The 21,813-nt window shown below is 39.5% G+C and overlaps 2 protein-coding genes across 5 annotated transcripts in view; both read right to left on the reverse strand.

The window, feature by feature from the left end:
- Positions 1-2,979: 2,979 nt before the first annotated feature.
- Positions 2,980-9,319, reverse strand: LOC119722346 (coiled-coil domain-containing protein 130-like). Its single transcript, XM_038192406.1, has 6 exons — positions 9,226-9,319; positions 8,378-8,570; positions 7,334-7,537; positions 5,886-6,058; positions 4,607-4,745; positions 2,980-3,873 (listed from the first exon to the last, which is right to left on the reverse strand). Exons 1-6 carry the CDS (start codon positions 9,226-9,228, stop codon positions 3,065-3,067), a joined length of 1,521 nt encoding a protein of 506 aa, XP_038048334.1. The 5' UTR covers positions 9,229-9,319; the 3' UTR covers positions 2,980-3,064.
- Positions 9,320-12,344: 3,025 nt separating this feature from the next.
- LOC119722347 (disabled homolog 2-like) overlaps positions 12,345-21,813 on the reverse strand; it is a 32,447-nt gene continuing 22,978 nt past the window's right edge. For 3 of the 4 annotated variants that reach the window (XM_038192410.1, XM_038192409.1, XM_038192411.1), the window contains one exon: positions 12,345-21,362. In XM_038192410.1, the coding sequence (XP_038048338.1) occupies positions 19,470-21,362 (1,893 nt within the window). In that variant the 3' untranslated portion in view covers positions 12,345-19,469. The remainder of the gene's footprint in view (positions 21,363-21,813) is intronic. The other variant, XM_038192408.1, reaches the window with a different exon arrangement.

A 21,813-nucleotide genomic window follows, 5' to 3' on the forward strand; every position in this document is an offset into this window, starting at 1 on the left:
TTTATCTTCACTCCCAAACTTGAATCCTCGATTATGATTGGTTGACCCATGGCAACAACAGTGTGATATTTAACAAATACATCATGGTTTGTGGGGACATAGTGAAAAACTATTGACCCCGAGGTGTTGGATGATTGGGCCAAGGGAGATAGTCCCAATCATCCAACACCGAGGGTAATTTGTTTTCACTATTTCCCTGCAAAAAAAAATATTGTATTTGTTTTACTATACCTCATAAATATTCATCAGGCAGCTGTGGTATTTCATTGGTCCAATCCACCATGTTTTTGATTGTGCAGTATTTTGTACCAATTCACTAATGCTCTTGTGACATGGGGTTCTCAACTACATGCAGACCGCGAATTAAAACAAAAATCATGCAAATGAAGTACTACCAACGTTATGGCTTGTGACGTGATCGCAGGATTATTCTAGTGTAAGATCATTTGGTTTTTATCAAAAATATAAGTCCAAGAACCGCCTGCAAATCTCAAGCTGGATGTTAATTTTTATTGACCAAGTATCAGCTCAGACTATTTGGGAATACAGTGATAATCTTTCCACAGTATTTGTTAAAAAAAAAAAAGGTAAGGGATTGGCCAGACTTTAAAACTTGATCCTCCATGCAGAATTGCCAACAGTTATTTTCTTCGGCATGACAATGTGCTAAAAAATCGTGTGCTTTGCTGTTAAGTCTCGTGCGATTTTTGGTTATGGGATTTGTAAATGCTTTGTGAGTTTATTTCATTAAGTAATCGAGTACTTTGTCTTGGAAAAAAAAAACCCATTTAGACTTTAAATTGATACCAATGTATAAAACTAATCTTGATGTAGCACATTATATAATTTTATGTATGTGTACTAAATCCTTGGGACTGTTTTGTAATATATACATTTATCTTCAAGCAAAGTTGAATCCTTGATCCGGATTGGTCGATCCATGGCGGCAACAACAGTGTGATATTATACATTCATAAATACCTCAGACAGTTTAGCTATTCCCATTGGTCGAGAGCCCGTCACGTGGCCGGTCTTAAACGGATGATAAAGACATGGCTAGCTGGTCTTAAACACTTTTCCAGTGTCACAATAAAATGTGGACTCCTAAAAATCCAGTGCCTCTTACCGTTCCATTGGTTGAACGTTCACAATCCTCACATAGGCATGCGCAACACTACCAGCGAGTCAGAATTTTATAGTTCTAAATTCAAAACGCAACGCCCCAGGTGCGTTCTGCGCGACAAAGCGCAGAACATGCTACGCGCGCGTCAATCTCCATAAAAGGGTTGTTTACATCTTACTCGCCAGTTGAACACTCCATTAATTTGCTAGAGGGATGTTTCAGAAAGCATGAAGTGAACTTGTTGAACAAAATCAGGATTTTTTGAACGAATTATTTGATATTTTTTACCGAAAAGGTATTTATGAATGGGAATAAATATGTGCTCGGTCGGTATTTATCACTCTGTTTAATACCGCTTAGAGTCTGGGTGCTGATAATTACTCTCGCCTCCGGCTCGGGTAATTATCAGCACCCAGACTCTAAGCGGTATTAAACAGAGTGATAAAAACCTCCAGAGCACACATTTATTCCCTTATAATACCACGGTCTATATCGCACTCCACGTATTACGCTATTCCAAAATGCGTGCTATTCCAGCTGTACGCATGTGTAATAGAGAACCACTGAAAAGTTCATGTTCAGTGTGTGTGTTCCATCTTTACTGTGCGTCAAGTTTGCTTAAAGATAAATTTGTTTTCCACTCGCGCGCCTGGAAGACAGCAAAATATGTAGTGCGTCTGTGTCCCACATACCACTTGGTCTAACCTTCGGGGGACACAGACGCACGAAATTATTCGTGTTCCACTCGCGTTCTTGGGATAATAATAATAGATTTTTGAGGATTCAGTGTGAGAGTGAACCCACGATACACAGCACACAATTTGTCAGTGGAAGAGTAGTCTTCTTTCAAGGTGTGTTCAGAAATGCCTACGATCTGTAACAGTTTGCTTTGTAGGACCAATTACTAAAAATCATACGTTTGGATCTTGTATTTAAATGAACTTATTTTTTTTTTTTTGCCAGACTTGTATTTATGAGTGTAAATACATTTTCAAATGAAATAAATAAAAACGACAAAACCCCATGCCGTCGTTTATGGACTTTTATTTTCTTGTTGACCGGCTAGAAACTAGTAACGTATTATCCACTATTTTCCAATCATGTAAATGTATTGTATGCTGTCGAATTTAACATATTTTGGTCGCCCCTAGAGGGACTCATGAATACGCATGTTTGGGTCATCATCAGAACCTGTAGGGGGACAATTATATTGTTAAAAAACTTAACCTTAAAAGGAAGATAGATTTACAAACATCAAAAAACGAAATGATCAAATTATCACGAAATACCTTACTGGATTGTTAGGGAACGACAGTCTAAAGCATCCTGTAAAATCGTGGCTCCTGGTGTGCTGACATTTGTTAGAGAAATTGTATATTTCCAATGCTGGTCGGCCGACCAGGGTTGGAGAAAACTGGCTTCTTCTTTTTAAAATCCTAATTCTTCATATTTAGTTATTCCGCATTTTCTTTACAATTGATTACACACGTGAAGGGGTACAAGCCGGCTAGACTAATTATCTGACCTTACAATTCCCCAAAGTCTATAAATTGCTCGTTTCATCTTAGGAAAGGGTCAGGGAAACAGACTACAAGAACATGATTGGTTTTCTTGGTTTTTCCAGCATCTAAAAGCCCAAAACGTGAAAAAAGTCAGTTTAACAAAGTTTGCTATAACATACTAATCCTCCAAATCACATTTATTTCTGAAAATTGCAGCAAAAGCAAATGTACATTTTCTTTAACTTTAACATACACACTGGGAAACAGAAGTTAGGACTGGTAAGTGTCTCCCAAAACTTTGTTTAGGCGACACAATAAAGTAGTTTTTCTAGTTTATAATCCATTCTTTGAGATGTTGAAGAACTTCAAATGCTGAAGAACGTCAAAGGCTGCCGCAATGAGAATGAACAAGTTTCTGGCTATTTTTAATAGAATCCATCTATTCATCACTTTCACTGCTGCTATAATCACAGGACACGAGTGACTTAGTAATATATTTGTTAACTCTTGGTTCTCTTGATGAACTGTCTTCAGCTTGTACAACGTGTTCTTCTGAAATTCCTGTTGAGTTTTTTCTATCTGACCAAGCATTCTCACTATTATTTGGCTGCTGATGTGTGTTTGCAGTTTGTGAAAACTTACTGTGGTCATGAGTATCTCTGGACTGACTTTTTGTTACAGATTTCCCATCAGTGTAAATGTCTGCTCTTTCCACATTTCCATCTGTCGATCTGCGAATGTTCTCAGATAAACTACAAGCTGGTTCACCATCATGTTTCACGAGTGATACCTTCTGAAAATCCTCATCAGTCACTACAGTGCCTTTCAATGCTTCTGACTCTGGCCTGGACCCATCTCCAACCTTTTGTGAAACCCTAGTCTCTTGATCCGATCTATTCTTTTCATTCTGGCATTCAGGCAACCTCTCTCCATCGTGTGCGCTATCTTTCCCTTTCTTAGATGTGACGATCCCAATGCCTTTGCCCTGTCGAGCTGTTTTCCTATCCAAACGGGATCCAAAGTCATCGAAGCCGGCACGCGTTCTCTTGGCAGCTTTCAGCTTATCGATCAGATTGTGGTGTTTCTTGACTCCCGAGTTTGTGTGCTCCCTTGAGGACTCCTGGGATTGAGGTGTGGATGATGTTGAGGACGCTGAAGAAGATGAAGACTGCGCATCTGATGATTTGGAAGAGAAGATGCTCCTGTTTGATATTTCCTGCCTTTTCTTCTTTTGCTTCTCGTCGGAGGCTAAAATGAAACAAGATGAAAAGTCAGTGTTTAAGAAATTTGAAACGGTGCAGGTATTCTGTGTGAACAATACATGTTTTACAATTTCAAAATGGCTTTAAAGTTTACTCAAATGATGATTGGTCATGTCCACTGTTTTATGACGAAGGTTTAATATTTAAATAAATAATTAGAAAAGCACATTTGCCATGAGTGGAAGAGGCATGTTTTGTAGCCGCAGCTAATGAAGTTGTATTTGGTGCCCAAAATCCAGTGTTAGAGAATATGAGCACAGACTTTAAATGAAGGTATTAGGACCTATGTGTTAAAGGTGCTTAAATAAATTGAAGTATTGCCTTTCAATAGATACATTTATTCTGTGTATATTCACTGCTGGCAAAGTCTCACACAGTTCACAATGCATCCAAAATGCTCATCAACGCACCCGAAATTGCCTTCTTTTATTGTTTCCTTCAAAATGACAGCATGCCAGAAAGAATGATTTTGCAGGTAGTTTACTGCCGTTACTATCTTTTAACCAATTGTGCTTTTCAACAATAATTTCGTCAGTTACTTTTTGGATAGCTGCAAATGAAATACTCTACCTTTAATTAAAGCAAGCAACAATACCTCATGGCTACTGAGCAAAATATAGTGGCAAACAACAATGCCACTCATTTTTAAACCAACTAGACTTGTACTAGGCTCTGATTGATCAAATGTACTCAGGTTTGATTATTGTAAGTGTACTCACATTCCACAGTCTTGTATTTCATTAACGATGCCAGCTTCTTGTCATCTTCATGTTCAGGGACTAGCGCAATGTCTAGGGACGATTTGGTCAGAAGGGCTTTGTCTTTTTCCATGGCCGTCTTTAATTCAACTTTCTCCTCCTGAAAAGAAATTTCAGTAATTTAACCGTCTGCAGCTGTACTACAGTGCATTTCATTGTGTTTATTCATTGAAGAGTTCCTAAAACCGTGGAGTGCTCGAGAGGTTTTGGGCACTACAGGGAGGAGTGGACTGGGTAGGGCAGTTTCGAGCGCTGCAGTGACTAACGGGTTAAGTTCACCATTCTATTTGTGGCAAATGCAGGGTGAGTAAGAAAAAACAAAACCCAAATGTTGGGACCATTTTTTAAAAATCTAGGATATGAAAGCCCAATTCATAAAGTTTCTTTTAGTACAAGAATCATTCAAAACACTTATGTACTTTTCAAGTTACGGAATTTTAAATACAACCACTATTTTAAGGTTCTGTCCACGGATCACAAAAAAGTTCAGTGTTCTTTCAGCAAAACGAAAACAAATCACATAGGGATGTGTGCGAATTGTTTCGATTTGATGAAAGAACGCACGCCTTTTTTGTGATCCGTGGACAGAACTTTAAAACGGTGGTTGTGTTTAAAACTCTGTAACTTGAATAGTAAAAGAGTGATTTGAATGATTCTTAAACTAAAAGAAAGCTTATGAATTGGGTTTTTATATCCTATATTTTGAAAGTGCTGCATGCAGAACTTCACTAAAACAATGGTCCCGACATTTGGGTTTGTTTTTTTCACTCACCCTGTAGAATACATTGAGATAAAAACTGGGTGTTTTGAATGGTTATTACCTTGTCTTCCACAAGAATTTTGAAGTTTTCAAATTAGCGGCTGTAATATGGAGTTAGGCCATTTTCATTGAAGTGGCTCATTTTCCAGTCTGCACACGGAATTGGTTTTGCCTTTTTTAAATGTGTCAATAACTTCAAGTGAGTCAGTCACCATGACTAGGTTTTTATTCGTTACTACACTGCTTCACATCAGTACACAATTTCAATAAATTTGTTGAAACATGGAATCGTGGTCAGAGTGTTTTTGAGCATGTGTTCTTTGCTAGCGCTTTTCTTCAAAATGGTACAATGGCTATACATGAAACTTTCACCAAAAATTTCCAAAATACCAGCCTGTAACATATCGCCCTCGCACTTGTTTTGATAATTGCTACAATATTTCTTTAATTTGGGTCCAGATCATTTTGATACCGTCTTACCCTGAATTTGTTCCTGAGCATTTTGTTCAGATCAAAGTCATCTTTCCAGCCCGTCTGCGTCTGCTGCAGCTCATGGAGTGTTGGGGCCACGGCTTTTAGTTTCTTTGTGTCATCCACGCCGTGTTCCAGCTTGAACATAGGGTCTGCTGCCAACTTCTTAACCGTCGCCCGATCTTCAAACAGATAAAAACGCCAAATTTTAAGCAATTTTGTAGCTGGCACATTTTGGGGAAGTCAGATATATTTGACCCTCAGGAGAAATTAAGGAAAAGGGTCATGCAGACATCCCAAAAGTGTAATGTCTGTGGTACAGAATGCTGACAATGTAGGAAATAATATGCAATACAAGGAGAAAATATAGATATAAGCACCGTCGATATCAGAATTTTCAATCATCGCTATATCGGAAATCCAATATCAAGCATATTCGATATATCGATTATCCCAGGTAAAAGTTAAACACCATAAAGATGACACTTTGTTTGAAAAAAAAAAAAAACACCATCTCAATTCCCAATTTTCCACGGCTTTCTCTGGAGCATATTGCTCAATTTTTTTAAAACAAATCTCAGCGCTGAGAGCTTGTCCAAACAGGCAGTTTCATTTGTTTCTTTTGGGTTTTACATCGGGGAGACGGCTAATTCGGAACGCTGAGCACAAAGTGACACCACTTGGCATTTCGCAATGTTTATATTTGAGTCACAAACACAATTTTTTGCCAAGGTTTATTTCATAATACAGCCAACACTAAACACAAAGTGAAAGCACAACAGGAGATATATTTTGACGATAATCTGACGCATTTGCGATATTTTCGATATCATTCCTCAATATCGAAAATTTCAATATTTTGATATGATTAAATAATTGCTATCGGCGGTATCGATATCAAAATATCAAATAATCGAGTAATAGCGATATATTATATGCTTATAAATATAGAAAATCCTATTAAAAAAGGAAAACCAACATACATGTGGATTATATTAGTTATCCCATGAGTGCGAGTGGAACATAAAATAATATGAGGCCAAGGTTTAAGTGGCATTTATATGAGACACAGACGCACTGCATTTGCCGTGTTCCACGAGCGGGAGCATGATAACAAATTTATCTTCAAGCAAACTTGATTCACAGTAAAGCTGGATGAAATAGGCTCTTGACACCTGGGCCAATATACTGGAGCTGCTAAGCACATAATTTACTTAGCATGAAATATCTTCCTTGGCAAAAACAGGATTACCAACCAAATGTCCATGTGATGTATATTGCTTGTGATTGGTATTCAGCTATTGCTTGCTTAGCATGAAAATCACATGGAGTTTTCGGGCTGGTACCCTGCTTTCATAAGCCCGACTTTTGTTTGCTAAGCACATTTTTGTGCTTACCGTACCCTGTACGCTTAACTTTGACTTGTACAATGAGCATAAGAGAACACGAGGACCCACCTTCTGTTAGGACCTGCTCATTCTCAGCCATGTCCCACTTTTGGTTCTTGCGGTGGGCCCCCGTCACGATGGTGTAGTCGCACTCCATCGGGTTGGTCTCCATCTCGAAGTAGTGGTCGCACAGGTGACACTTCATCCTGAAGCGATAGATGGGCGTGGTGTAGTAGTTGCCCACTTTGGTCTTCTCGGCGTTATAGCGCACACCTAGAAACAGAACAGTCTGTTGTTATTCTAAAGGAGATAAAAGTATAGGCTCCACGCACACGTAAACCCTTGCAATAAAACTGTGTTAACCGTAACCCCAAAGCCCTTTTGGCTAGAATGCTTCCTCCGTCCTTCAAAACCTCCCAACTGCTTCCGTGTAAAATATTGGATATTATCTTCAAGTTAACTTGAAACCTCGATCCTGATTGGTGGATCCATGGCAACAAGCCGTGCTACATATAACCATGTAGCACGGCCTCGGTCTATACCGCACTTTGCGTATTACGCTTTTCTAAGATGCGATGTGTGTGTGTTCCATCTTAACTGTGCGTCAAGTTTGCTTGAAGATAAATTCGTTATCGCGCTTCGCGCTCGTGGAACACGGAAAATGTAGTGCGTCTGTGTCCCACATACCACTCGGCCTTCGGCCTCGTGGCATGTGGGACACAGATGCACTACATAATTCCGTGTTCCACTCGCGCTTGCGGGATAACTTATAATACCTCAATCTAGTGGTGGGATTTAAATCTCGATTTTTTTAATTTTAGTTTGAATTTATTTTGGAAAACGGATATTCGAATCCAACCTTAAAAAAAATTAAGCCTTCCATTTTTTTGTGACCCAGTATAAAATTAACCTGCCCATTTGACTTATCAGAGAGTTCCCATCCATTTTTTCCCCCAACATTACAGTTCTGCAGTGCTTTTGTAAAGGGCCCAGTGGTCATTGAATCCTGTTGCAAAATTATAACCACACATGTACGTATGACAAACAATCGCATGACAACAATCACAAAAGGCCCTTTCTGGCCCAACTTTTCCAAACTGGCATCTTGCTCACCCATGCCGATGTGCTTGCCGCAGCCCCCACACCAGATGTTGTAGGGCATCTCAAAGCGGATGACCAGGATGCCTTCGTCGAGTCGCTTGGCCCGCTCCCGCAGAGGATGGGAGTTGCGGTATTTGTTGATGGAGCCATGCTTGGTGGGGTCAAAGTCTGGCGGGTAGTAGCGGTTGACAGCCTTTCTGTCGGCCTATGAAAAAAAAAAAAATTGTATTAAATGAGACCAATCAGACCTACTAGCTGTATATGAATCTGGCACAAGATTATTTTTCGCCATAGAACCGCAACGGCGGTGTATGCCCACACCATGTCATCAAGTTTTCTACCGAATTTGGATCTTTTTCAAATTAGGTTTTGCCCTTCACCTACGTATAAACACTGTATACTCAGTGTGTAACCTCCCGAGTGAAAGTTGGAAAAAATCTCTCGGGTGGGACTCGAACCCACGACCTCTTGCTTTCTAGTGCAGACGTCTTACCACTAAATTAATGACTAACGAGTAACGGGATCAGCTCAGTTGGCTGGTTCGAATCTGATGTACATAGTAGCGGGTACCACATTATTCCATATAATGGATAGCCTCGGGATCTTTTTTTTACAGCTTTTTGAGCTTTTGTAAAAATGGAGGTGTCCTAAACTACACGATGGCCCACCTATCCATGGTTGTTACAGTAGGCCTACACACAAAAAGTCGCAAGTGGATTTGGTCGAATCACAAAATTTGCAAAAGTAACAGTAGGCCTAGTACTTGGTAAGTTTACTCTATCATCATTTCATCACCACCCCCCCCCCCCCCCCCATTAAATTTCACTCTACTAACATCAATAAGGATCGGATATATTTACCATTTTAAATCGAAGCTTCTTGAAAACTGTCTTTTTAAAAGACCGATGTGAAGAGAAACGTTCCCGAGTCACTCACGTCCACCCTATGCGTCCACCACTGTTTACAAAGGGCGCCCTCTATTGTCCACTTCTTGAGTTCGTCAAACCATTTTGTGGAGAAAATAATGAAACAAAAAAAATATTGTTTTCTACGGCTTTTGTATGGCTATTTGCATATTATCTGCGTTTGTGTTTCTATTTTTAGTAATTTTTTAGTAACATTCATAGAATGTAATCTATGGTAACATTCTACGATCACGCACCGTTTCGGGAAGTGTCCTCGGAATACGCGCGATGGAATATCGAATGGGGAGTTAAGTGTTTGTAATCCTCCGCTTTGGACTGTAGAGGCGCGAGGCAATAAGTTAAAATCATTTGTTTCTCCATATTTTCAGATCCCAATCAGACTTTAACATACACTGGGGGCGTTTTCGAATCCCTGTTCTTGACAACACTCGGGTTAACCCGACACGAGAACAGCGGTCTCGAACGTGACTAACAGACCCGAGAGGGCGTTCGCGGACCGATTTTTTTTCACTCCCCGTTTGATGAAGGGTTCGGCGAGGTGCAGCTTGAACAAAATGGCGGACTGTGCAGATTTGTATTTTTTTTTTTTTTTTTTTGGCTAATACCCTTATGATTGGAATAAGAATACTAGTATAGTGCAGGTCTGCAATTTCATCCCCGCATGTCTGGTTTTGCAACAGTCGTCCTCGTTTATTTGGAATAGGCCTAACATGCCTAAGTACAAAGTCAGACGATTGTCGGCCATTTTGCATTGCTTTATATCGATGCGACACGCACCCGCGCGTTCGTAACAACCAGCTCGAGAACACGTTCTCGTGTTACACGCGTGTTGTCAAGAACAAGGATTCGAAAACGCCCACCATGTACAACGGCTTGAGCCGGCAGCGCAGATCAGCCGATTTTCCTTGGCCAATCAGGTGCCACCTTGTAAACTTTTTGACCAATCAACTTGCGAAATCAGCCGTTGTTTTGCACAGGTGGTTTGGCCGTAGCACGATCGTGTCCATACATCGTTACAAAACGTAGTGTGCTTCCCATAATTTTTGTTTTTTAAATCTCATGTCAAAGAAAACTTAAAAGAAACTATTTATTTCGTAAAATTTAATTTGAACTTCATTATTCGATTTCAAACGAGACCCCCATCCCGAGTTTAATTTCTCCGCGCAATAATTTTATGGTGATGCGGTCTCAGGACTTTCTTTTTGGACAAAGTTAAATTTACGTCTGTTTCACTCGGTATTGCGGTGAGCTGACGTCAACTGCAATGCACCTCCTTTCTTTTTGGCATTTTAAACTCAGGCAAAATTAGCAATTTCCACAAAATTTGAAGTCTTGTTCCTGTGAAACTTACCTACTGGTCTACAGCTCAGGTAAACACGGTAAGTTTGGTACATTTTTTTTTTAAATTTCGAGTCAGAAAATATACTGAACCACTCGCTGGCCCGGTCGTGTGAAAATGATTCTGCATGGACGAGTCGTAACCGTAGTATGCATAAACCTCGCTGCGCAAACTCTGCTCTGAGAGATAACACGCTGTCGAGCATCAACAATGAATAAGAACAGATTACTTTTGAGTGACACTGTACAACCATATCAGCATGATTTAACACTGACGTGTCAAGATGGGTAAGTAAAATATCTTGGCTCTAATTATCACAAGTATCCTTTGTATTTTCAGTGAACTATTTTTCACTGGCGACCACAGGCCTACTAAAATATAACCAGTTGTATTACCTGAATAGATAGCCCAAGGAAACTCCACCGGTGTAGACAAGCTAGGGAGTCCCAAGTTGTAGAGGTCTTAGTCAAGAATTAACAGCAGCAGTCAGGCAAATCACAAGGTGGATTTTTTAGTTAGACTAAAAAATGCTCTCAATTATTGTCCGTGCCCTCTGCAGGATATCCAACATGTAGCATAGGTTGGACGCCGTCTTTTTTTGGAATATCCAACATGTAGGAGTTTGCAATATTCAACAGATGTAGAAGCATATCCCATAGGCCTAGTGCATAATGAAATTACATGTATGAGCAACATAGAAAAAAAAACTTAATTAATTCGACGACATTGACGTTGACGATGACATTTTGTCGTGTTCAAGATCAAGATCGAGGAAGATTGAGATCAAGTGTCATATGATCAGGGTCAGAAGACCCGGTATCAGGACTGCGATCCAAATCAGATCAGTTGATCTATGTATCACGGCACATATGTTAATTAAGGGTAATGATCAAGATGTATCGAGGTCAAGGGTCAGAGATCAAAGTATCCTGAATGCGACCGAGATCAATATCTTGCATCATTGACACGACTGGAAATGACCAGTCATGTACAAACGACGAAACTACGTGTGTTAAATTTGAATAAACCGAAAATGTATCTTTAAAAAAAATTATTGTCACTGGATAAACGAAGGTGACATGACGACAACATGGGACTGCAGTCATGTTCAAAGTCGAGATCACGACCGAGATCAACATCGACAGCAAGTGCGCCCCCAAAGAAATGCAAACGCTGAGTACATGGTCAACGTCACGATCGAGACTGAGAATGTGATGGACAGGAATTAATGCCAAAACAGCTAGCTAATATTCTTCATAAATATTCTTCATAAATATTCTTCATAAATATTCTTAAAAAATATTCTTAAAAAATATTCTTGGGGCTTGGGTTTAATATCAAATCAAATTTGTAAACACAAAACACATTATTATTTTTTTCTATTGCAGGATTTACCCCGCATTGAACAAGTCGAAAATGAGAGTCGACAAAGAAAGGCGTCTGAGAGACAGAAACATAAGGTCAGAGGAACGAGGAACAGAAGGACATTTGTCGAAGTGTTCACCTACCGATGAGTAAAGAATTCCAGTGTTCAATTTTCGACTGCTGTTGCTCTAGGCCTAAATACGAGCAAAATGGGACCATCATGGCAAATAGTGAAGAAAGCATGGAATAAGCATTGTGAACAGTTTCTCATCATGAAACCCAGGTATCAAATATGCCCAAGCACGCAGACTTTAATAAACAAAATACAGAAAGAAGACTCAAAACTATATATTTTGCATTATTTTCATTTTAATTTTTACCAAATATTTTGAAAATAGATTTTGTGAATATGAAAGTAACATTTGAAATATTTTTATATACTTATCTTACATTCATTGAGCATTAAACATATCATGCATCAAATAGGCATTTGGCAAAGTATAGTAAAAGAACAATTGCGTCATTGATAATATGGTACATTATTTGAATTATGATGATAAATGTAAAAAAAAAACATCAATAGAAGGCAATTTATTTAAACAAAAACACTAAAACTACAAAGTTTCAATATAGGGTTAAATATTACAATAACGGTTATTGCAAATACTATGTAATTGGTCACAAAAAACAACATTAATTCAAGGCAGTAATTACAATAAAAATGTGGTAATCATCAATGCATATGTTGGATATTAGTTTCTTTCACAATGTCCCCACTGTCCCAATTCTAGATGAATACTTAAATTATACACCAACCTTCTTCTGGCACAAACATTATTTGGGGGAAAAAAACACTTAATGCAAAGACTAGTTCATGCAACAAGTTTCAAGAAAGTCAATGCTATATTATATTATTCTCTACTAGGTGTCAAAAGATATGAAATGGGATGTTCAGGAGATTCTTGTTATAAACTTGCTTCAGAATTAATATCAAATTTTCGGTGTTGAGAAAACAAGTATGGATATTTGCATTGAAAAAAAAAATATTTGAAGAGTTTGTCCTATTGTGTTGTTAATCATGTAATTCCATGATCTGCATAAATAGGGTTTATTTGCATATTTCTTGTGACATTTGTGAGGCATTCTGGCAAAATGAGACAGAACTGATGGGCAGATGTCGAAATGAGGGTTTGCGGGTGCTAGGAAAGAACATAATTTTCCTTACAAAAAAGGTTTGTTGCACTTCAATCAGACATTCCATTGACAAGTTATGGCAGTTTAAATTTCACATTTATCGACATGTCAAAAAAGTAAAATACTGAGAAAAAGGCCTTTAAAGTATCGAGGTTTGTATTCGTGAACATGGAAAATGCCAATTGTATTTCTTTAAAACAAAAAAATCATTCCATGATTTCTTTCTTTAAAATAGGTGTAGTAGACATCAAATATCAAATATATCAATAAATCTCAAAATCGAAAAAAAAAAAATTTTTACCCCCATTGTTCTTTTTCTCCAATGAGGCCTATGCCCAGTTTCGTCTCATTTCGCCATAATGCCTCACATTTATCATACAAATCTGGTAGCTGTTTTCATGGAAGAATAGAAGACAAAACCTTGTAAAGATTCATAATACTGAAAGTCATTCTAAGCAATTGGCAAACGTTCTGACTACGAAGTGATCATTTAAAGTGTTGTATGCAGCCAAAATGTTATGAAACTGAGCACATCTTTCAACAAGATAAAGGGAAAGAATGTTGCAACCTGACACCAATTTTTCTGCATATATCATTTCAATAAAGGTCAGTTAATGCAAAAAAAGTTGAAAAGACATGAATCTGGGACTGAGAAATATTTCAAATTTTATTGGGAAATACTTGGAAAATTTTCTTGAATCTCCACAGACTTTGTACACAACCACTGATGTGGCGTCTTACATTCCTTCACGATAAAGTTTTGTAGATTATAAAAATGTCCACTTCCCCAAAAATATCACTGTGGTCATATACGATTTAGCATTATTTACGTTACCAATACATCAACATGCCTTTTAACTGCAGCCAAGTATGCAGCTAAAATCTTGTTCCATAAGACAACAATGTGATCCAAATTAAAATGAGAAGCTGTAGGTTACCTGGTGGCAATATATCAATGCTGAAAAGCATACAACTTGATATTCATAAAGATCATTAAAGATCATAATTCCAGTGATGATAAACTGCTTTAAACCAGTGCGAACTTCAGGAAGGCACAAACATACATGTATGTTACATTCTTTTTTAAGCATCCCACAGCATAAGTTCACCAGAAACAAGTTCTTTAATTCAATTCTGATAAAAGTTTAAAGTGTGTGAAAATTGGTGATAAAAGTTACATTATGCACAAACTTTCTCAAATCCCCCCCCCCCCACCCCCGCCCAAGTTGTACAACTACAAAGCAACACTGACAGTTTTAATAGAACTTCCATTGCACGGTCACATGATGCGGCTCTGACCAATCAGATGACAAGGATTTATTCAGTTGTGGTAAAAACAAATAATGAATGTTTCACATTCGTGCCATGGAAAGAAGAATTTAATTCGGTGCCAGATGGAATGTTCCATTCCACTCGGCCTCGCCTCGTGGAATGGAACATTCCACTTGAACTCGCCTCGTGGAATGGAACATTCCATCTGTCACCTCTAGAAATTGTTCTTACTATTGCACTCCAAAACATTCATTTTTTGTATACCATTACACTTGGGATCTATGTAAAATATCCAGTACAGTGGAGATGTTGTAATGTGATCAAGACAATGTTGGATACCAAAATGAAAATGTTCATTATCACAGCAGTGTTGTGTAGTACATGAACACAAATATTCTCTGATGTGGGAGGGGTAGGTAGGGGTGTATGGGGGGGGGGCCTTTTGGACAAGGGTGACTCAAAAATGCACCCTCTCTCCAACAAGTTGTCTGTCTGTACATGTAAATGTATAACAACACTGAAGAAAAAAACCTGATGGAAGAACACATTTCCGCTTGAGTTTTAAAACCCCATTTAAAAAAGTACTTGGAAGAAAAACTAACCTTTAAAAATGACCAGATTTTGAAGTAACACATGAACTGCTTATCTATACCTACATAATATAGTATACAATATTTTATTAATACATGTAGCTTGTCCAATTAATAAAAAGGTAAGCATTAACGTCAGTGGAGATAAAATTCAACAAAGCCAGGGGCAATAAAAAAAAGCTTATAAAAACATCCATAAGTGTTACAATCATATTTTAATGAGAAGTTGGTACAAACGTGGGTAAGATTGGAAGACATGAAATTTAAAAATTTTAAGTCAAAATGGGCAAAAGAAATGCGGCAGCACAAAGCAATGATACACATGCAAAATTCAGATTCATTAATAACTTTCGAAAGGTCAAGTTTAAGTGAACTAAATGAAACAGGACGGGCTGGAGAATGAAGTTTTTAAAACAATACATGTGAAGAGTAACCCTTCTTTGCAAATATAAATTCTGTGTGAAGTTGTCCTTTCAGTCGAAATCAATCAAGTGACAGTTTTCAACAGTTAAGAGCTCCAGCCTACATAAAGCAAGATTGACTGGCTGTGACTGTTTATGTAACTTGATACAGCTATGCTTTGACTGTAAGTGATTGATAAGCCAGCTGTGCCTAATTCTTGCCTACTTCTGTCTGTTGACTGAATTTGACTGGTCACAGTGCTTGCCTTAAATATGTCCGACTATTGGTGACTAGCCTGTGTAAAAGGCATGGCAGGGGAAGAGGATATATTTTTTGACTGTCTGTGACTGTTCAAACAGCAGGAGGGTTTAACTTGCTTCATGCAATTAAAATCAGATTAACATGAAATAAAAGCCTCCCTATCCATCAGGAACATACAATCGCAAGCATGACCTTGTAAGTTTGAAACCAGCTTGAACTCTCTCTCTGAAATGATTTTGTGGGATTCAATTTCAGCTTGGGGTTAATAATTAGATGCAAATTAGTGGTGCCAACTCAGCAACACTGATGTCTTTGCTTGATAGTGCATAGAGAACACAAGCTGAAGTAATTTGGACGCCATCTTGAGAGGCCTAAACTTGTAGGCAAACAAAATGGTGTGACAAATCTTGATGCACCATTCGTGCAATACATGTATGAATGTTCGGAACATACATACAACAGCTATTGAAAGCCATGATCAAGAGAAATAATGTAGAACATTATTTGAACATATGGAGATATCAGATTGATTTCCACATCAGATCGAATTAATATCCACATTTATTTTCTTATAAGTCTTTTAATGGCCACGTTAATTTGATTCTGTGTAAACATAAGTTCGAACAATGTCTCACAATAACACATCCCCAGCACAGCTTTCAAAGACAGGCGGCCACTGTAGGCTCAACATCTGACTCACACTAAAAGTTGTCTTCTTCTGGCATGGTAGTGGGCTATTGAGCAATCAAGTTAGTATATGGGCTCCGTGTGCACTAGTACCCCCTCAATGGTGAGGAAGGGAGAGTTGGGGGAGACCACTTCAAACGCATTGCCAACAACGCCAAATGCTCACGCGAAATGCTATGCTTTGCGCACATTCAGTGGTGCGTACATCGCGCCATATGCGTGCCAACCAGTACACGCAATGCGCTGCGTCTCATCCACAAGGCTCTCAAAGGTAGTAAAAAAGCGCCCTCTCTCTAGTTCGCGCACAGAGCCCATAGAGATCAGTGGCTGGCCTGCTGTCACTGCTGTGTGTCCTCCACTCATATTGGAGCTCTTGTGCACGGTCCCTGTCATCTACTTAAAACTGCACGGAGTATGTTGAACACTTGCAAAGCTACATACGGTTCTTGCGTTAGATTAAAGCAGCACACATGTTCAGGAATTTCAAACAAATTTAAGGTGATGATACATGTACAACTGAGGTGAATATTTGTACCCGAGCAGATTTGCTTTTTCTTGGAGTTATAGTTAATTGGAATTGTTAGCCTGGACGGATCAATGACAAAACAAAAAACACTTAGCTTGCCACAGTAGCCTTAAGCTAACAATTACTTGTTTAATGGTAGCCAGGCCACATACAGCACACATTGTATCCGCACTTTTATATGTAAGTTGTACTTAAAAACTGAACTTGAATATTAACCTAATCTTTTAATTTTAATTTCTTTAATGGCAGTATATTTGTTCAACAATGGCAGGGAAATGAAAATTACATTTAGATTTGAAGTGTCAATATTCATTTTGACAAATTACCAAACATCATTTTAAGATTGTCCTGAGATATATAATAGACCTAATCATAGCCCATAAGACATGCGGAAATGAAAAGTACAAAGGCAAAAACACCACAGGATTTGTGGTAACTTGATGCGCGTAATTTGCTGTTCCAACTTGAGTAGCTTTCTTGGTAATCTTGGCCCAAGACCTCAGTGATCGATCGCGAAAGTTGCACTGCTGTAGAGCGCCTTTGCACAATTGTTTTTTGTTTTTTACTTTCATGCACTATCGTCTTGGGAATCTTGCAGTAATGGGGGCGTGGCCATTTTATGTAAATTAGACTATTGTTGTAAATATGAATATCTTCGAACAAAACAGCGGCTTCCCATTTGATACTGTTAGTAGCTCGTGCGGGGATATCACTGCGTTGATCACTGCACGTAGTGCGTATGTTTACAACCGTCGCGCGCTGACTATAAACCATTTCGCAATCGCTGATTGGTTCCCTAGGTGAGCCTAGGGAGAAAATAAAGAAAAAGTTAAACGGCTACTACAGGATTCCCAAGACGTTAGTGGGAGCAAGTGCGCTGGTCTAAAAATGCCGTAAGATATGCACGATCCACTATTGATCACTCGTGTCTTGGGCCCAGACTACTTCCTTTGATCAGGGCCACGGCTGCAAGCTGTTTGAAATGTGAAATTTTCCACTCAGAACCACACTGTGTTGTACATGTAAATCCATCCATTGGATGAATTACAAGTCAAATCAGTTCAGATGACAAGTAAAAGGGGATGGGCTCATTTGAATAGCCTTTCACTTGATTTGAGACAGGATGATTTACGAGTGAGTTGTAACAACTTGTGATGACTTTGATTACAACTCGGAATAACATACATGTAACTGAAAATGTTACTTGACTCTCATGTGCCTTGATTTTACTAAAATTCCATCCATGACACAGGGATGCTACAATTATGATTTACTTAAAACAGTAGCCTCTTTTTGCAATCAACAAGATTCTTCAATGTTTTGATTCACCTCTTCTGCCTTTTGATTTTGTATACATATCATTTTAAATGTTTTCTACACTTTAATGCAAATCAAAGCACCAATTTGTTATATCATTATATTTAAGACTTTTGTGGTTTTTTAATAATCAGTATCATGCTTATAATTATTGTAAAAAAACAATTAACAAATTCAAAAGTTATCACCAAATACACTTCGATGGATGGTTTTAGTTATCGCCAACTAAATATATTAACCACCTTGCACGAATGGTTTTGTTTGCACTGTTTTGGACTTGTCTACAATTCTGGTTGACCTATTCCAGCATTTACAGTATGGCTGGAATGTGTACAATCAGAATTTTGACGGCCAAACGGTCAGAGAAATCTGTTGCCAGCAAACAGAGATAAAATCCAACCTAGGAATACTGATCATTTGCTTGGCAGTCCACATTCTGGCATATTATCCAATATCACTCTATCAAAAGAAAATCCTACTTACTTCATATACACTGTCCAAAAAAGGAAGTAAATTTGGCTTTAATAATAGTTAAGAGTGAACCTCAAGATCCTAAATGTCTTATGCACATCCTTTACCGGGAATTATGCTTCCAAAGTACATACATTGTGTTACATTTGAGTGGATCCTCTGCACAGCAATATTGTCCATGATACAGATGTCCAAATATTCTTGGCTAAATCTGTAAAAGATAATCATTGTGTGGTTCTATAATTTGTTTCTTCAGTTTCCTCTGCAAAGTTTACAGGGTTTGCAGCAGTTATCTGGCTTGGTTCCAGATAAAAAGGAGGAGGGGTAAAACATCAGTTTTGATGACAAACTTTTCAGATAATTCCTGGAAATTTATAAAAATGTGATGATACTGGCTTTAACCAGTTTTCTGGGAGTAAACAGCTTGGGTGATTCAGGTGATTCTTTGGTTAAACTCTGGCTGACTGAACTTGCCATACATACCTCAACATGCTTGTCTGTACACAATTACACAATTATCACAATTATCCATCTGTAAAAAAAAAACCTAATGTATGCCTATTTCTGTGTGATATTCCATACCCAGCTTCAAAGAAACTTTCTTGGCTTAGCAGTATTACACTTTGTTGTTAAAAAAAACAATTATTGGATTGGATCTTCCTTAAGTATATGTATTAAAAAAAAGAGCATCTCCTTCTAAAACCAAGGTTTGGAAGAGACACAACACTTCCAGAGTAGATTCAATACTTACAACTCAGTTTTTGTCAGGATTGCTGAAATCAAAGGCACCGAACGGGGAGTCATCAAACAGAGGTTGTCCACTGGCAGCTTTGGGTGCAGTCTGGCCTCCGACACCTCCGATTGCAAACGGATCTGTCCGTACATCAGAAATACAATTACTACCATTGGAGTTGTTGGTTGTGTTAGTGGTGGTAGTGACAGTACTTTGCGGCAAGGATGATGAAAATGAAGTTGATGAAAATGACGTTGTGAATGAGTCGCTAGTGCATGTTGGGACTGATGGGATAGCAGCGTGAGGATCAGGTTTTTGCGGCATGACAAAGACTTTCTTGACTGTTGGCGAGCCACGCAAAAATGGGTCGTCTGCAAAAGGGTCATCAGTGACGGGAAGAATTGGCACGGTGAGTTTGCTGAGCGAAGGATTTGAGGAGGAGGATGTCATGGAAGCGTGGGCACGACGGTGCGCAAAAAATGAGTCTGACACAGGTGCTGAGCTTGACAGTACATCCAGTGAGTTGTCGCCCCCTGAGAATGGTGACGGTCTTGTCGAGTCTATGGGCTTGCTGCTGGTGACATGCAACGGACCCGACAATGATGGTGTTTGATGAGATGATGGTGATGGCTGTCTGTTGGACAGCACAGCGTCTGTGTGTAATGAGGTTGATAATGAGCTGGCAGAGTCAGTTTGTGTTTTAGGGATGGGCTGTGCTCTCTGTGGCTCCCCCTGTTCTGTGGGAGAGCTCAGCCCTCTAACTGGTGAGGAAAGGTCCCCGGTGCTATTTGAATGACTTGAGGTGAGGTCTGATGTTGAGTTGGTCATGCCAGCATCTCTGCCAAGCATGTTACTGGTATCAATGCCCAAGGAAGCCAAGTTTGAAGGTGATGAGGAAGGGTTTCTGGTTAGCGAGGGGGATGTTAGCCTGCTGTTAGCACTGTCTGGGGTAGTCCTTAAAGCACCCTCAGACTCTTGAGAGTCTGTGGATAAGCTAGGGGACACAGGGGATTGCAGCTTATTGCGTGGAGGGACAGGGAGTGGTGAGCCTTCTGAGGGTGCACTTCCCCTTGACCTCCTAGGAGGAGGTGGGGGAATGTCCCCGACATTGTCCAGATTCAAACTGATACCAATGTGCTGACTTAAGATGGTTGCTGGTAATGGTGGTGGTGGGCCCTGCGGTGAGGGGAGGGTAAAGTCCTCCGTGATGTCATGTGCCTTTACTAAATCAAGAGACAGAGAAGTTGCATTACCGGAAGCGGCTCCGTTACTGGGGATGCTTCCAGACTGGCTGAATTCTGGCACGCCGACTTCGCCCGGCTTAGCCATTTTGAAGCCGGCAAATGGGTCCTTCTTTTTGGGATCTTTAGTATCTGCAGGGCCCGATCCCAAAACGGCGATATCCCCAAAGGGGTCGGGTTTTCTCGCTGGCCCTCCATTTTTCTCTGTTGGCTTCGGATGAACCTGCTGGGGCTGTAAGGTGAAGGCATCGAAGGAGTTGGACGGGGCCTGTGGGGTCCCACCAAACAAATCTTGGCGCTGCTGTTGCTGCTGCTGCTGCTGCTGCTGCATTCCCATGGGGGCCATGCCCATCTGACCCATTCCCATAGGAGCTTGGCCCATTCCCATTGGAGCCTGGCCCATTCCCATGGGAGCCTGACCCATTCCCATGGACATCTGGCCAAATGCTGGCTGCTGCTGTTGGAACCCGCCCATGCCGGACTGAGCCATGCCAGGCTGAGCCATGCCGGGCTGAGCCATACCAAAGCCACCTCCCATCCCACCGCCACCCATACCGCCACCGCCGAAGGGATTTGTGGATGCTGCAGCGGGTTGTGGTGGGGCAGTGAAGGTGTCCTTAAACTCTTTGAAGAGGTCATCTGAAGGTTTAGATTGCCCTGTGGCAACAGGAGCCTAGAACAGAGATACCAAGTAAAAAGTCAACAACAAAAAAATCTTGTTAAACATCAAAATGAAATGACAAACATGACTATAGTTTATGTTATGATTGCTCCAGTGCAGACAATGAAACAGAAGAATTTAACCTAGGGCATGGCCAGCAAAGGCAGGAGGATATTCCAATTCCAAAATCCAAGAATGTCTCTGGATATTGAAGTCTGAATCTGAGAATTTTATGTATCTTTGCATTTGACTTTTTCTCTCAATGCAATCTGTCTTCTCATCACATGATTGGTTTATTGATGTTAAATGATTTCCAGTGTATATTTCAAGCCTACACAGACCCAGTTCTACCCGATGACACAAACTTCAAAACAAGTTGCACTGAAACTTGTTTTCCAAACTGTTCAGTAGAACTGTGTAGAGATAATTTATGTCAAGAAGGACCTTTAATAAACTAGCCTTG

Source organism: Patiria miniata, unplaced genomic scaffold (assembly GCF_015706575.1).
Source record: "Patiria miniata isolate m_02_andy unplaced genomic scaffold, ASM1570657v1 HiC_scaffold_15, whole genome shotgun sequence".
In the NCBI taxonomy this organism is placed as follows: Eukaryota; Metazoa; Echinodermata; class Asteroidea; order Valvatida; family Asterinidae; genus Patiria; species Patiria miniata.